At 45.7% G+C, this 16,811-nt stretch overlaps 1 protein-coding gene across 2 annotated transcripts in view; it reads left to right on the forward strand.

The window, feature by feature from the left end:
• Positions 1-325: 325 nt before the first annotated feature.
• CLTC (clathrin heavy chain) overlaps positions 326-16,811 on the forward strand; it is a 29,695-nt gene continuing 13,209 nt past the window's right edge. For both annotated transcript variants that reach the window (XM_021524886.3, XM_021524888.3), the window contains exons 1-14: positions 326-489; positions 7,767-7,974; positions 10,077-10,345; positions 10,658-10,819; positions 11,582-11,695; positions 12,075-12,248; positions 12,854-13,051; positions 13,699-13,899; positions 14,498-14,650; positions 14,954-15,076; positions 15,256-15,393; positions 15,483-15,647; positions 15,739-15,919; positions 16,271-16,434. In XM_021524886.3, the coding sequence (XP_021380561.1) occupies positions 448-489; positions 7,767-7,974; positions 10,077-10,345; positions 10,658-10,819; positions 11,582-11,695; positions 12,075-12,248; positions 12,854-13,051; positions 13,699-13,899; positions 14,498-14,650; positions 14,954-15,076; positions 15,256-15,393; positions 15,483-15,647; positions 15,739-15,919; positions 16,271-16,434 (2,292 nt within the window). In that variant the 5' untranslated portion in view covers positions 326-447. The remainder of the gene's footprint in view (positions 490-7,766; positions 7,975-10,076; positions 10,346-10,657; positions 10,820-11,581; positions 11,696-12,074; positions 12,249-12,853; positions 13,052-13,698; positions 13,900-14,497; positions 14,651-14,953; positions 15,077-15,255; positions 15,394-15,482; positions 15,648-15,738; positions 15,920-16,270; positions 16,435-16,811) is intronic.

Below are 16,811 nucleotides of genomic sequence, written 5' to 3' on the forward strand. Positions count from 1 at the left end.
ACAGAGCCAGCCCGGAGGGGGTGGTCCGGGGGCTCCCTGCGGTGTCCCCCCGGTGTCCCCGGTGTCCCCCGGTGTCCCCCGGTGTCACCTTGCCCGGCCGCGCCGCCCCGCCCCACGTGACCGCGCGCGCGGGGCGGAAGTGACGCCGCCGCCCCTCGGTCGCATGATGTGGCATAAAAAAAAAAAAGGCCGGGGGAAAGGCAGGCAGGGAGTGATGCGTCCCCAAATAGTCCCTTCCGGCGGCGCATCACACCCGCCGCTCCCATTGGCGCCGCTCGCCGGGATCCCTCCGCGCGGCCGGCCGGCCGGCGGCAGGTGCGGGTATCCTTCCGCAGCAATATCCTTCCGCCGGCGGGGGCAGCTTCCGCACGGCCCCGCTCCGCCATCGCGGCCCCGCTCCGTCCGCACCGCTGAGCCCGGCCCGGCCCGGAGCGCCCCGCCGCCGCCATGGCCCAGATCCTGCCCATCCGCTTCCAGGAGCATCTCCAGGTGGGCGCGGGGGCGGGCGGGCCGCTGCTTGGCTGCCGCCGGGGGAGCCGCGCCGGGCCCGCCCGCGGTGCCTCCGTGAGGGCCGGGCGCGCTCGCCCCGCCGGTGTCCGGCTCGGGGAGCGCTCCCGCAGGGGCAGCAGCTCCCGGGAAGGGCCGGGGCGGGCCCGGCGGGGCGGGCCGGGCGCGGGTGGCTCCTCTGCGCCGGCCGGGGCAGCGCCGCGGGCACGTCCCGGCCCGGCACGGCGGGCGAGCCGGGCAGCCGGCCGAGCTCGCGTCCGTGCGCCGCTTAATTGTATTGCTTTGAATGGCGCTAAAGGCTCTGTGGGTCGAGGGGCAGGCGGAAGCGTTCTGCCGCTGTTCCCGCTTGGGATGTAATTTTCTGGAAGGAGCAGCGCGTATTGCAGCGAGACGTGGGAGCTGCTGCGGCTCCCTGCAGTGCAGCTGTGGCAGTGCAGGTGCCCAGGTGCCAGCTCTGCTGCCCGCTGGCCTCTCCCCCAGCCCGGCTCTGGCTCTCATCGCGCCAGAACCACATGCTAATAGTTTATTTCCGAGTGGTGGCATTTAATTTCTGTAAGGTGACTTCCTGGAGGCGCTGGCGGTGCGGGAGTGCGGGGTTAGCTCCCGGAGTGCCTCCCTGGCCGTGGGTGAAGCTGCAGCACAGGGAGGGGTCTGGAAGTGGCGATGATCCCGTTGTGCAATGGGCACTTCCTATCTGACAGGTCTGAAGGGCGAAGTGCTACGAGCCACGGTGTTACTGAGCTCGGTTTCATTGCTGAGGAGCGTTTTTTTGTATTTTTTTTTTGAGGAGAATTTGTCTAATAAAAGCTGTCACACCTGCCCAGGTCTTCTGGTGGCATGCGGTGCCAGTGTCTGTGTTTAGTTTGTGTTCAGCTGACTGGGGCTGTGGTGGGCAAACACGTAGTGATGGATTTGCATGATTTACAGTGACTTTTTTTCATAACTCAAATGGAAAGCAGTTCATTTCTAGGCACTTTGTTGAAAGAACCACTGCAGAATACTTAGTTGAAGGCTACAGCTGTTCATAGTGTCTAAATAAACGCTGCTTTGGTGGTTGTTTAGGTGTGTAGCTGAGCACTGAATGATTTTACTCCAGTATCAGTTTAAAAGCAGGCCAGAATTCATCGTTTAGGTGTCCCTGTACTGAGCAGCACTGACAGGAAAATCTCAGGAATTGGCCAGTGCCTTGTCCTGGTGGTGGCAAAGCCCAGACCCAGGTCCTGAGGAGGTTCTGTGCACTCAGGTGAAACCCATCCCTCTGGGCAGCCCAGCTCTCAATCAAGCATTGTGGCAGTGCACCTTTGTGCATTATTTAAGCCCCAAACCCTGCATGTGACCCACTGCCAGGTCTCTAATGACATGAGTGCTGTTACATAATGAAACTCATCTGCTTCACGCCAGAAGTGCTGGGAGCTTTCAGGCCAGCACTACGACTTTTCTGCCTCCAGACTGATTTATCTGTTTATTTGGGGTTGAGTTTGCATTTTTTCTCTGCCTGTACCTATTCAGTGTGGAGCACTGGCTGCGCCAGTATCTTTTACAGCTGCACACAGGGAGCTGGTCTTTTCTCGGATGGGTGTGCACCCCTCTGAGCCTGGGTGCACGTGGTTCTTGCCTTTGAACTTCCTCCTTTCATTTCATTGAAATAATTTCAGAGGAATTTGGATTCTAGGAGTTAATTGCTTTTCTGCTGAGCTTCCTGACGTAAATTCTGGGAGCAGAAACACTGATACTGCAATGTTTTTGCTACCCGGGCTGCTCCTAGGAAGTCTTCATGGACTCAAGAATACAATTTCTTGAACTGTACCTGACCCACATTGTCTAGGAAACTTGTTGTACAGGTGTTGTGCAACACCTGCAAGTTTGTAGTGATTCTTAATGGAAGATGAGGTACCCAGCTGGAGCCTTAGCCATAAAAAGCAGGTGATGGATTTGAATGAGAAAGTTCTTGCAGGCTGTTATTGAAATCGATCAATACACACAGTGTGATCCTACTTCTCCACAGATTCATTATTAGAGGTTAAAAAATGGTCGAGTACAAAGCTTGTCCTGGTGTTCAGCTCCAAGCCAGTCCATTAGCTGTTGCTGTTGGCAGCTTGGCTGTGTGATTTGGGAATGAAAAGGTGAAAGCTCCAGAAGCCTTGTTCCTGAATGCCTCATCTCTTGGGGGCACAGTGCTTTGTACCCCAAATTGGAGCTAAAGGTGTACTTTGGACAAGTAGGTAACTTGGTAGGGAGGAGGGAGTTTTCTGGGGAGTGTAAAGCCAAAAAGTGTTGTCAGGTTCCAGGGTTTGTTTGTCAGAGTCACAAGCTCTGCAATCTCAGCAGCCCCAGGTGTGTGCAGGCTGTTATCTTTGTGGTGTCTGTTGTACACCCCTGCCTTGCCACCAAGGAACATCAACAGCAGGCTGTGCAGAAACTTTCCTTGGGAATTTTCAGGGAGGGACCTGATTCTGTGCTATCAAAACTCATGTTATAAAACTTTATATAACTGCTTCTTTTTTTTTTCCCAAAGTGGCTATGAGGAAACAATCCACTGTGTATGTAGTGGGAGATCAGAGTTCAGCATGTGGGATGATTGCAAATCTGGTTGCTCCAATCCAGGCTTCAGGGATTCCTGAAATGTGCCTGTGTGTGTTTGAGGGTGAAAGTAAAACAACTGCTTACTGTGGTGGGTCAGTGGAGCTTTTCTAAGATGACAGGTTCTTGATGAGTGAGAAGGAACCAGACTAATTAGTAGGTGATGAACTGTGATTGCCACTTAATTTGACCACGCTACCCTGAAATATATAAACACTGAACTTGGACCAGGCCCACTGCTGTACTGAGGCATTAATAAATAGTCTTCTGAATCTAAATATTTTTGTAAGACAGTGCAGAGAAAACTGCCAGCTCAGGCTGTGCAGTTGATACCAAGACAGAACTGCTTTTTTAACACTAGGAAAAGGGGGTTTGTATCTATTGTTCATTGATGGAGCAAACCTGAATGGCAGCTGTGGTGGTGCTTGGATAGCTCTTGGAATCACAGCTGTGCCAGAGACTGAAACAGGACAGCCAAGGCATCATGGAACAAAATATACAAATTCAGTCCTTTGCTCTAAATATGACAAACAGCAAAATTCTTCCATGTATTGTGCTGACAGTGAGTTTAATGCAGCTTAAACCACGAAATCTCTGCTGTAACAGCATTAGTTGGAAGCAGTTACATCCTCTGTTGATAATACAAGTCAGGAATTGGAGAACTGTTTTGCCTAATGCTGTTTTGTAGGATTCTTGCTCTCTGCTTCTTAGTGGATCCAAATTTCAAAAGCCAGCAGGTTCAGAGTATTCCTACAGAGGGAAAACACGTAACAGAGAATTGAAGTGTCTTGTGGAGAGAGAGATTGTATGTGTGTCTCAACTAATTGGATAGGAGCAATTAGTTAAGCAGTTTATGAGCTGTTCTGGGCATGTCCCTCAGCAGGCACTGAGGTGCAGAGCCCTGCCTGCCTTGGTGGCTGTGCTGATTTAGTGCTTCCTGCTGGGATTGAAGCCTCAACCAAAGAGGAGGAATGGGATTCAGTGGTTGTGAACTCCATTTCAGCAGGTACAGCCTCAGTGGTGGAACTGAAGCAGTCCCACAGCACCTCTGTGGCTGCTGAGAGCGGGTGGTGCCTCAGCCTGCCGAGGGTGAGGCAGAAAATAGGAAGGATATAGAAACAGGAGAGCTCTTGAATGTTAGAGAGGTCCCTTATCTGTTGAAAACACGACTTCCTAGGCTGTCACAAGCTGTAACTCTTACCTTGCATTGGTAAATATGAAGTACTTTGCTGTGGACTGGCTGTGGGACTCTCAGAACTGCAGGGAGTAACTAAGAGAGCATCACAAACACAAATGATTTTGTGTGACTTATATTTGCTTTGCTGAATTTTCATGTGCAGAATTAAAAGAGCAGCTCAAGTGCCTGCCTTGGTCAGTCAAAGCCTAGGAAAGCATGGCCTGGGATGGAGCTAATATGATTCATTACACACTGAAGTGCTTCTCAAATAAAGAGGGAATTTTCCAATTTAGAGGCGTTTTCCAGCTGTGTGATTTCTAGCAGCATGTAGATAAGGAGTCTCTGGGCAGGGGCTGAGCAGCTGCTTGTGGCCACAAGAGCAGTGGTTATATCCTGTTGAGGTGAAATGTGTGCTCAGCACTTCCGTGCCCTTCCTCGTAGGCAAGGAGAAATTATCTGACAGCTAAGCAGACTGTCACAAGAAAGGGAACATTACAGGAAGGGGTCAACAAAGAGATTCCTGTCAGCAGTTTTACCATTCAGTTTGATGTCCCATACATGTGACAGCTTCTCTGGCTAAGTTACCAAGAATGCACTTGAATTATCTTCCAGTAAAAAAACAATTCTGGTGATCAGACATTGCCTTACTACGTTACAATGACTCACATCTCAGGGCTGCTCAGATAAATGCCATCACAGAATTCCGTGGTTCAGCAGAGCCTGCAAGTGACTGAGGTATCTGATCTTGGGTGAGATGAGTCCTTTGGGGCGACAGCTCTGCTGAACACAAAGAGTTGCTGCTGTCCCTGACAATCTGTTTCATGGTTCCACTCTACTGGAGCAGCTATTTCACAGAACACTTTCTTCCTAACAGGAGTCTGATCTTTCCAACAAATGGTGGTGTAAAATAACTCCAACTGGAAATGAGTTGCCCAAGGACAGTTAGCAAGTTCTGCTTTCATATCTGCTTAAAAGCCAAGGAAGTGGGGTTTGTAGTAAAATATAGCAATGTCTGAAATTACTTTTTTTTTTTTTTTTTTTAATGAATCAGTGAAATGTAGTGGACCTGGTACAACATTAAATATTTGGGGGTCTTTCCCTTTGTAATAAAGAGAAGAGGTAGAAAAAATCTGCCATAAACCCCTGTACTCCTTAGTTGTAGTTCAACTCCTGAGTTTGTACATTGAATAGTATTGAAATTTTTGGAATAAAAGCCTTCAAAGAAATATTTGCTGTCATGTTTCATAACAGTAATCTTCATCTCTGTTTGCTTTGCTTAGCTTTACAAACATGCCTGCTTCACTCACCTGAACTTCAGCCTATTTGGGCAGGAAAACAACCTATATTCCAGGGAATGATCTCTGCTCAGGAGTTCTGTGCAGCCAAGAAATTCACTGTTGGCTTTACCAGCTGGGCAAGGAAGTGCCACTCCTGGCTGGTGACACTCTTGTGTAACCAAACACAGAGATTGTCTCTGTCAGAGTCCATTTCCTGAGCCTTGAAGCAGATGTGGTTCATACACTTGGTTTGTTGAGATGAAAGATGAAATGTTGGCAGGAGGAGTTTGTGTACTTAGAGACCTTGCTGATGGTTGCACCTCCATCAGAAAACTTCTCCAGGCTTTCATCAGAGCTCCTGTGCCAGTATTCTAAATCTTTGCAAGGAAATACCTCACCATTGATAAGAGAAATTTAAAGTGTCTCCCATGTCCCACCTGGGCCAGTGCCTCAGACCTGGCACTAGCAGGTGGCAGTTTGCTGGAGATTGAGGTAAATCTGTCTTGCAATATCCAAGCACCTTTGATGGGGTGGTTTTGTCTAGACCTCCCTAAGAAGTCCTGCCATCTGCTGGGCCTTGCTGCTCTGATTTGTTCTGTCGACACCCTTTGAGTGTAGTGCTGTGAGTTATTGCCAGGCAGAGTGCTTGGCTCTCTGCAGCCTCCCCCCTCTACCAAATTAACGAGGGAATTTAATGCTTGATAAATGATTTGGCACTTGTTAAGTCTGCAGCCCTAGCAAAAGGAAATGCCACATTCCAGTAAGTCACTCCAGCTCTACCAGATCAAACTCCCACGTCTTCAAACCTTCCCTCCCTGCAGGGATGATTGGGTTGTGCATAACCCTAGCTTATGTACACTGCAGGAGGTCTAGAGGACACTGCACAAAGTGTGAAAGGGACTTTTGAGCTTGAATTTAAAATCTTCTAAGTGGCTGAGAAACGTGTAGTCAGATTCTGGGATGCTGGACCTCAAACACTTGCTTAAATCTGAGTAAAAGAGTTCTGACTTGTCAAGGAGTTAGGGTTTGATTTTTCTTTCTTTTAATAGCTGTCAAATGCTCTCACCCAAAAGTTTCCTGGCTTTTTTGTCAAAATATTCTCTGTGTTAATCTAGATCATCCATCCAAGTGACTTCTGTGAAGCTTCTTCTGTTACTATGGCTGAGATGTTACTTGTTCCCCACATGTGCTGTTGGGGAGCCTGGGCAAAGGGGAAGTGGAGTAAAACCCTCTTTATCAGGAACTGCAAACAGGCAGGAGCAGAGCAGCTGGGGCATGGCCTCCTTGGAGCTGGTTCAGAGCACAGCTGATAAGAGCTCCAAACCAGCACAATCAGCCTAAAATTGCTTTGTAGGTCTCACCCTTCTTGGGACATCTTGGGCTTGAAGGTCTTCCAGAAAGAAAAATATCAGAATATTAGAGCTGATAGTTCTTCTAGTAGAAGAAAACTGGAGTTTTTGATGTGTGGACAAGCTGGATAGCTGCGTGATATGACCATGAACTGACCATGACTGCATTTTTGCTGTTAAAAATGCAATCACCTTTGTTTTCCTACTGACATCCTCCTCATACAGCAGCTTTGCAAAAGTGCTGTTAACTAAAGTGTTTTGTTGCAAGCTGTACAAGAAACGTGGGCATTGAAAGGCTTAGGGGAGCAGGCTGTGCTCAGAGAAGGAAATGGTTTATTGATAACTTCTGTGTTAAGCAGGGCCATTGGTGATTTCAGTAGTGCCCAGCTCTGCCTCCTGCTGCAGACAGGCCTGGGCTAATTGCTAATTGCTAGACAGGCAGCTTTTTTTAGCTCCACAGGGATAAAGATAAAGCTCAGACACCTCACGTGTGATGTTAAGCTTGAAATAGTGATAGCTGTCAAAGCCAGTGGATGAGTTCAGGGAGGAAAGCTGGTGAGAGTGAGGGCTGAAGCTGCAGTATGGCGAGTTCAGTGTGCTTTAAGCCATGTGAGGGGGCTTAAAGATTGAGTTCTTAATGGTTAAGTTGTAAATGGACTTTGAAGACAAGATACCAAGTGCTTGAATGCTTCTCCAGGAAGCCTGCTGGGCTTAACTGAAATTGTGCAACACTGTGTGTTGTGTTGGTTTGGGGTAGCATTGCTGTTTTGTCACAAAAAAAAGGCAAAGTCTGATATTTCCTATGACATTCACAAATGCTGCTTGTGGCTATACCAAGGTAATAACTTCATGTTAAACCTTTTTCTTCTCTTCCAGCTCCAAAATTTGGGCATCAACCCAGCAAACATTGGGTTCAGCACTCTGACAATGGAGTCTGACAAATTTATCTGCATCAGAGAGAAAGTAGGAGAACAGGCTCAAGTGGTGATCATCGACATGAATGACCCCAGCAACCCAATCCGGAGACCAATTTCAGCTGACAGTGCTATCATGAACCCTGCCAGTAAAGTCATTGCATTGAAAGGTATGAAGTCCTGATAAAGGGCTGCTTGAAGTGGATGGGAGAGCATTCTGTAGAACTAATTTATGAGTGACTGAGGTCTCCCAGGTAATTTATGTGGGTGGATCCTGTAGCAATTTTCCACAGTTTAATGGGAGATTAATTTGAATGTGTTTTCAGTTTTTCTGGAGGCAGCTGGGCAGGGAGCTTCAGCTGAGGCTTCCTGTCATTTTGCTGATCATTAGGATGAGTTTTTTCCTTCAGTCCAAATGCTTGCAGCTTCTGAGCAGGGAGAGCTGGAAGCCAAGTGTGGGCTTTAAGGATTCATGTTAGAGGGAAATGAGACCTGATCTAAGAATATAAGGTCTATCAGCTAAACCTTTCCTTAGAGACAGGAAAACTAAAGCTCTAAGGCTGGGAAGGGGGGGACAAATATTCTGAAGGCCTTATTTTGGCCTTGCTGAGAGAAACCAGTGCATATTTTTTATATCAGCCAGCGATAAGAGGAGTAAAACTATGCAGGGAAGACTTGTGTGGTGAAGGAAATACAAGGTCAGCCAGCTTGGTATCTCTGATGTTACAGAGAACAAACAGTCCTCTGGAGTCTCCAGAAATTTCCATCTCTTCCAATCAGAGGACCAAAAAGCCTTAAGTGCAGTCACTCTAGAAATGCATGTATTGCTAATGGAAAGATTTGTATGTATCCAATGTTTCCTAACTTTGACTTTAATACTGTGCTACTGTTTTGTCACAACTTTAATGCTTTCTTGTGTGTGCAGATGGTGAGTTACTTCAATTGACTGTACCTAGTACCTGTTGTGTCTTATGACAAGAAAAAGCAGAATAAAATGGCTCAGATTGGTGGTGCACATGGCTGAACAGTGGTGTTTAAACAACTGAAGGCTTAAAACTCAGAGGGTTTTCATGCCCTCCCAAACAGTGGAGTCCTTAAGATTCCCAAAATTAATCCACGCAAGAACCCAAAGTGTACTTAAATCACTGGGATCTTGATACTTAGTTTTTTATGAGCAGGACTGACCCTTTTGACTCAAGTCTAGATTTTGCCTTGTAATATACCTTGCCTAGCATGTAGGAATGTGTTACCTGAATGTCCTCTCCCCTGACCCTAAAGCTCCAGCTGCACTAGATGTGGAAACAAACTGCTGCCTGTAGCCTGAGTAACTCTGTAGTAGAGAAAGAGATTTCTCCAAGTTCTGGAGAAACTCCTGACTCAGCATCTTGCATCAATTGCTGAACTAACTGCTCTGAACTAAACCAGGCCTTGGTGAGTGCAGGCACTTGCCTCTGTGGCACTGTGACTTCCTCAAGCTGGGCTACAGTTAGTAACTGTAGCAGATATTGTGGCCTATATCCAGTTTCATGAGATCTTTTCTATTCCTCCTGGGCTACATTTATGTGTGCTTAAATAATTCTTCCCTATAAGTAGTAGAACTGGTCAAAACCTTTCTTATCTTCTCAACAGGAAGAAATAATTTTCTAGGCCACTGTGTTATAAAAACTGATAGAAATGATTGCGGGTGGCTGTTCAGGATGTTTGTATGCATCATTCTATGTGATTTGGAGAACTTTTCCTCTTGCCTTCTAGAGCTTGTGTTGGTCACTAGATTCCTTCCCTTGCACAGTTGCTGTCAGCCTGGTTTGCAGTCAGTAGCTGTGTATCCCATTAGTGCAACCCCAAGGTTTTGGTTAATTAGCCTGAATGACAAAAGCCCTCTGCCAACCTGACTGTTCCATGTTGTGCCCTTTTAATATTTAAAACAGATGTGGACATAGCTTTTAATGCCACTGACATAGCTTCCCTCACAACTCCAAAGAGCCTCAGCATGATTGTAACCTGGTTTTGATGTATGTGAAGTATCCTCCAACCCATTTGTGTGACTGAAGCTTTTGTCTCCTTACCGACCCATTCTCCACATCTGTTTGATTGCTCGGTAGTGGCAAATCAGTAAAATCAGCCCTAGGAGTGTGGTCTGGTTCAAAGTGAAAGCTGATCCCTGAAGATCTGCCAGTGTAGAACAGCTTTTTCTTGAAGGAAGCCCCCAGGGTTTGATGTCCTAGTGCAGCTCTTCTGCCCTGTCACGTGCTAATGACGCTGTGTCTTCTAGCTGGGAAAACGCTGCAAATCTTTAACATCGAGATGAAGAGCAAGATGAAGGCTCACACCATGACAGATGATGTCACCTTCTGGAAGTGGATCTCTCTGAACACTGTTGCCCTCGTGACGGATAATGCAGTTTACCACTGGAGCATGGAGGGGGAGTCCCAGCCCGTGAAGATGTTTGATCGCCACTCCAGCCTTGCCGGCTGCCAGATCATCAACTACAGAACTGATGCCAAGCAGAAATGGCTCTTGCTGACTGGAATATCTGCGCAGGTACTTTACCTCCAGGAAGGTGTGGAAACCCCAGAGCTTGTCTTGTTGTCTCCTTCTACAGGAACAGGACTGATCTGTTCATTCAATTAAATTTAAATACTCGTCTCAATCTTCAAATAACAAATTTAAGTGTAACTGAAAAATCTCACATTACTATAATTGGATTTGTAATGATACAAACACTAGTGCAAGGTTAAGAGTCTGAAGTGGTGGTGTTGTAAGAGGAAGCTTGAAATGGCAGCATATTGACCAATATTAAATGAAATTTCTGTCACACTGCCTTTGTCCTGACACTTGTTCTTTTTTGCGTAGCAAAACCGTGTAGTGGGAGCAATGCAGCTGTACTCTGTGGACAGAAAAGTGTCCCAGCCCATCGAGGGACATGCAGCCAGCTTTGCACAGTTCAAGATGGAAGGGAATGCTGAAGAATCCACTCTCTTCTGTTTTGCAGTAAGAGGGCAAGCTGGGGGTAAGGTAAGGCTTGGTTCTAAATATATTGTAATCTTTAGTGACTCACCCTGGTTCTCTGCTTCCAGGAGAACAAGTGGTTTAATGCAAAAAGTTGCATTTAAGGAAGAAAGTGAAGGACTGTGTCAGTCTGGATATGACATGTGGTGCATGCAGAGCTTGGACTACCTGGTGTAGCAAGAATCTGTGAGTGGAGAAGTTAAGTGGCATGTCATGACCAGCCTAATTAGCTGCTTGAAACATGTGACTCTCAGCTTCACAGAGCTAAGCTTGAGGGAAAAGCTGTGGTAATCTTTCTTCCATGCTGATCCCTGGTATCAGACTCAACTAATTTCCAAAATGTTGGATAAAAAAAATTTAAAAAGTGAAGCAATAGTGTTGCAAGGCTAAATAGTGGTCCAATGCCAATGCTGTAATTATTTGAATTACAATAAAATCAGAGCTAGATTCAGAGAAACATCTTCAGAACTGTCTCTGTAGAACGTGAACCAAGTTAAAAGAGTGCATCTAAAGTAACTTAACTGAATCCTGAAACTTCCAAGTAATTAGGGGCAACTAAAGATCATATTTAACTGTTTCCCTCACCTTTGGTACATGAACACCAAGTGCCACACCTTTAGCCAGTGAAAATATTTAGGAAGATTAACTTAGTTTGTCTTTGCATAAACTTGGGATTAAGGCTGAGCAGCAAGGGAATTGCTGTCATTTCATTGTTGAATCTATTGTTAAATAAATTAGATGCAAGAATTAATCTTATCTCTTGCACAGCTGCATATCATTGAGGTTGGCACACCACCCACTGGGAATCAGCCCTTTCCAAAGAAAGCTGTGGATGTCTTCTTTCCTCCTGAAGCACAAAGTGACTTTCCTGTTGCTATGCAGGTATGACAGCTGCAAACAGGTCTGCAGCTTCTCTTGGTGGATGTGACAGGAGCAGGGCACTGGGAACCAGCTGGTTAATGTGGGCCTGAGGGTTGGTCCTAAACTGGTGTGACTGGTGTGACTGCTGCTTCAGTAGTGGTGATGTAAAGGTGGGGACAAGCAGCATTCAAAAGCAGCATGTTCTTATTTATGGAAGAAATATCCATATGTTTTAACTGCTTTTCAAGCTCTTCAAATGTCATTCTGCTGTGATAGTACTCAAGTAAAAATAAAACAGCACTTCTGGCTGTCCTGAAATGGCCCAGCTGTTTGCTGAGTCTCAAAAGCACCAACTCATTTATCCAGTGCCAAATTTGAGTAATCTATTTCTGTTTTGCAGATCAGTGACAAGCACGATGTGGTGTTCCTCATAACAAAGTATGGCTACATCCACTTGTATGATCTGGAAACTGGCACCTGTATCTACATGAACAGGATCAGTGGAGAGACCATTTTTGTTACTGCACAGCACGAAGCAACAGCTGGAATTATTGGAGTCAACAGAAAGGGACAAGTAAGAAAACTTGGCCTGGAAGCCACTTCTTTAGCTAATCCCACTGGCTCTTCATGATACACTGCAGGGTTCATATCTATGTCTAAAAGTTTGCAGAAATGTTAACTCTGAACCCTGCTCAGAACATGTGAGGTCTGACAGTGTAGTGAGCCCTTAAATAAATTTGCTGTTCTATCTCCATGAACATCTCACTTAATTACTTTATGAACAAGTCACAACATTGTACAGCCATGCCTTTAGCCCAGATTGATTTTGGGTGGTGTTGCTTGTTGAGCATGGGGAATATAGAGTAGAAGATTTGTTCCTGGTATCCTCTAGAACTGATTACTTAAGACATTGAGTAAGGGTTTTAAAAGATCCCTGTATCCCTGAAAGATCCATTGTATCCCTGTGTTTCTACCTCTGCAAATACTTCAAACTATTAATTGCCTGCTTTGATACAGACAGTGGATGACATTGGTTCTTTCTAACCAGAGGTCTCTTTAATAAAATGACAAGTATGAGTTACTAAGGGATGAAAAACTTTCCTCTTAGAAGTTAGCTTAGCCTTTGGCTCATTTTTGATTTTTGGGCTAACTGGAGGTTTCCCCTGGTGCTTTATTCAGGTGCTCTCAGTGTGTGTGGAAGAGGAGAACATCATTCCCTACATCACAAACGTGCTGCAGAATCCTGACCTGGCTTTACGGATGGCTGTCCGCAACAACCTGGCAGGGGCCGAGGAGCTCTTTGCCAGGAAATTCAATGCACTCTTTGCACAAGGGAACTATTCAGAGGCAGCAAAAGTGGCAGCTAATGCCCCAAAGGTAAAGTGTTCAGAACAGCACTGAACTCTACTGACTTCAGCTTCTTGCTTCAGGAAAGCTCAGTGAATCTTTCTAGTGGCAAGGGCACAACCTTATTGCTGTTCTTTTCCCAAAGTAGGACTTTGGTGTCTCACAGATATTTTGGGTGCTGACACTGACTGCAAGCTGGATGATCTTAGAGTTTGTAAAGCCCACAGAGGAGAGGAGGAATAAATGATGAAGTAATGGCTACAGTTCATAATGTTTCTGGTTCTCCCCTTTATTTCTCCAGTGATGCAAAAAAGTGTCTGTGAAAAGACAACCTCTAGCTGAGGCTGCACCTGGAAACAGGATAAACAAACTCAGGCTAAGACTAAATTCAGATGAGAGGAACTTGCTTGCAAGGCCAAGGATGTCCTAATTCTGGACTTAAATCTGCATTGCTACCGAAATAAATTGAATGGATTATTTTAGCACATTTTCTGTCACAGCATCTCAGTGCCTGAGCTGGTGTTCAGCCATATTGCTCCTGACATTCTGGGCTGGCAAAACATAGAAATGCTTGTGACAGCTACAGTGACATTACCTCCAGCTTCCTGGAGAAACTCTTGCCAAGCCACAACGGCAGAAAAGAAAATTGAACTGCATCTCTCTTCTCTCTCTGGCAGGGAATTCTGCGTACTCCAGACACCATACGCCGGTTCCAGAGTGTTCCAGCTCAGCCAGGGCAGACTTCCCCTCTCCTGCAGTATTTTGGCATTCTGCTGGACCAAGGGCAGCTGAACAAGTATGAGTCACTGGAGCTCTGCAGACCAGTGCTCCAGCAGGGCCGCAAGCAGCTCTTGGAAAAATGGTTAAAAGAAGATAAGGTAAGTTTGGGGTTGGTACCTTCAGAGCTGTGTGGGGGAAGGAACAGCACTGCCTGACAGCCTTCCTCCTTCCCAGGAAAACTCAGCTGGGGGCTCAGCAGTGACAGCAAATAGCTGAGCAATAGGTGCTCACTCTACCTGTCACTATGACTCAAATTACTGCATGAGAATTGATCAAATTCTCACTCATTCTACATTTAAAATCACAGCAGGATGTGCAGAGCATGGCAAGCTCTGAGCTGCTGCTGCTGGGCTTTGCCAAACCACTCCTTTGGATACTGACTGCAAGTGCTTCGAGCTGTGGTTACTTCTGTGTAATTAATTGGATAAATGTGCTTCTGTGTAATTAATTGGAGAAACATGCTGATACAATGTGTCACCCAGTTGTTTCTGCTCTGAAAATCTGTGTGACTGCTATAGAACATGAAGACCTGAGCCCACTAGATCACTGCTGGGAGAGTCAACTCAGGCTGTCAGGCTGGGCCTTAATTTTTTAAAGAGAAGTCCAAAAGAAAGAAGATAAATGGGGAAGAGGATGGTAGTGCATCTCAGCATGGCACTGTCAGGGTGGGCTGACTGCATTTCTGTTTCTGAACAGCTGGAGTGCTCAGAGGAGCTGGGAGACCTTGTGAAATCTGTGGATCCTACACTAGCACTTAGTGTCTATCTGAGAGCCAATGTTCCAAACAAGGTCATCCAGTGTTTTGCTGAAACAGGACAAGTCCAGAAGATTGTTTTGTATGCTAAGAAGGTGAGAGAAAAATAAATTGCTGTATCTCTCTAGTATTTAATAACTAGTGCATGTTCTGAAGTAACTGTGGGGGAATCTGTGAGCCTGTATAGTATTTATTTTATTTACAGTTTTGCCTCAAGTCTTTTATTAATAGTTACTGCTAGACTTCCTACATGGGTCTTTCCCTACTTCCCCATGTAGCCTTTTCCAAAAGAGGAAATCCTGGCTGAGTTGTGTAATCTCCTGACAGTAGCTTTACTCAGCTCTATATTTACAAGGTGTGTGCTTTTGCTGAGTTCTTACTTTTCATAATCTTCTCAGGTTGGATATACTCCAGACTGGATTTTTTTGCTGAGGAATGTAATGAGAATCAGCCCTGATCAAGGACAGCAGTTTGCACAAATGCTTGTTCAAGATGAAGAGCCTCTTGCAGATATAACACAGGTAAATAACTTTATTGCTGTGAAATGTTGACTTCAAAGCATTCAATTGGTAAGAGGAGCCCTACTCAAACCATCAGAGCAATGAGTTTGGTTTTAGCTTTGGAAGCTGCATTGATGCTTAAATATACTTCCAGCTCCTAATCAAAAACCTGCATTTCTTTCTTTTTTTTTCATTTGTAGATTGTGGATGTCTTTATGGAATATAATTTAATCCAGCAATGTACAGCCTTTCTGCTGGATGCACTGAAGAATAATCGTCCCTCAGAAGGTCCCCTGCAAACACGTTTACTTGAGATGAACCTCATGCACGCGCCTCAGGTATGTGCTCAGACTTCCTGGAGCTGGACATGGCAAACCCTGGTGGCAGTGCTCAGGAACTGAGTGAAAATATTCCCTTTTCCTCCTAGGTTGCAGATGCCATCCTGGGAAACCAAATGTTTACTCACTATGACCGGGCTCACATAGCTCAGCTGTGTGAGAAGGCTGGTTTGCTGCAGAGAGCACTGGAGCACTTCACAGACCTGTACGACATCAAGCGTGCAGTAGTTCACACTCACCTCCTCAACCCTGAGGTAAGGCATCAAACACCCTGCACCTACAAATCCAGCCTTTAATAACTGCTCTTCTGCTCGGGTCTGAAATGCCTTGTGTGTGTCTTTGCAGTGGTTAGTGAATTATTTTGGGTCCTTATCAGTAGAAGACTCTCTGGAGTGTCTGCGTGCGATGCTGTCCGCTAACATCCGTCAGAACCTGCAGATCTGTGTCCAGGTAGCTTCCAAATACCACGAACAGCTGTCAACACAGTCACTCATTGAGCTCTTTGAGTCCTTCAAGAGCTTTGAAGGTAAGTCTGTACTTCTGCAAGAGGAGCTGGTGCTCACCTTGTTGCAGATGTGTGTATGGAGGACTGTCTGTCTGCTGAAATCTAGAAAGCCATAATGGGCTTAAGTAGTTAGGCCTCAAATTTGTCTTGAAACAGATCAAAAGCCTAAAGTTTACCTGTTTAGGATGGATACCACTATTCAGTTGTATAATTTGTTTTTCTGAAATCCTGGAAAATGTTTGGAGCTGTAGAAAAACCTAGAATGCTGGCCTTTTGCCTTTGTTCAAAATGGGTGTCTTAAATTCCTGTAGCATTTGGGATTTGTACTTTCAAGTGAGACCAGCAGGTAATCTGTTGACTCTTTCTCTCCAGGTTTGTTTTATTTCCTGGGCTCCATTGTAAACTTCAGCCAGGATCCAGATGTGCACTTCAAGTACATTCAAGCTGCATGCAAGACAGGACAAATTAAAGAAGTGGAAAGAATCTGCAGGGAAAGTAACTGCTATGATCCAGAACGTGTTAAAAACTTCCTCAAGGTAATGTTTGGGTAACACTGGACTGTCTTGGGGCTGTTTGGGGTTTTGATAAAACGTGGTGTTTCACTAGTGAAATGAGGCAGCTCTGAAAATAGATGAGTTTTAACCTTTGCACTTAAGGATCCAAGTGTCCTCAAACCAGAGTATCTGCCACGTTGACAGTACCTCCTAATGAAGTATGAGCCTGGCATATTGTCTAAAAAATGAGAATGTCAGGTCAGTTCCTCACTGTTCTTGCTAAGGTTAATCTGGCTTGAACTCTTAACCTCTAGTAAATGTACCAGTTTACCTAGAACTTGTTAAAAATGTCTTCTATAAAGCAGGAAACAGTTTGCTTAACTTGAGAACACCCATAGTGCCAAATGAGTTGATCATTT

The sequence above is a fragment of the Lonchura striata genome, chromosome 20, assembly GCF_046129695.1.
Source record: "Lonchura striata isolate bLonStr1 chromosome 20, bLonStr1.mat, whole genome shotgun sequence".
Classification (NCBI taxonomy): Eukaryota; Metazoa; Chordata; class Aves; order Passeriformes; family Estrildidae; genus Lonchura; species Lonchura striata.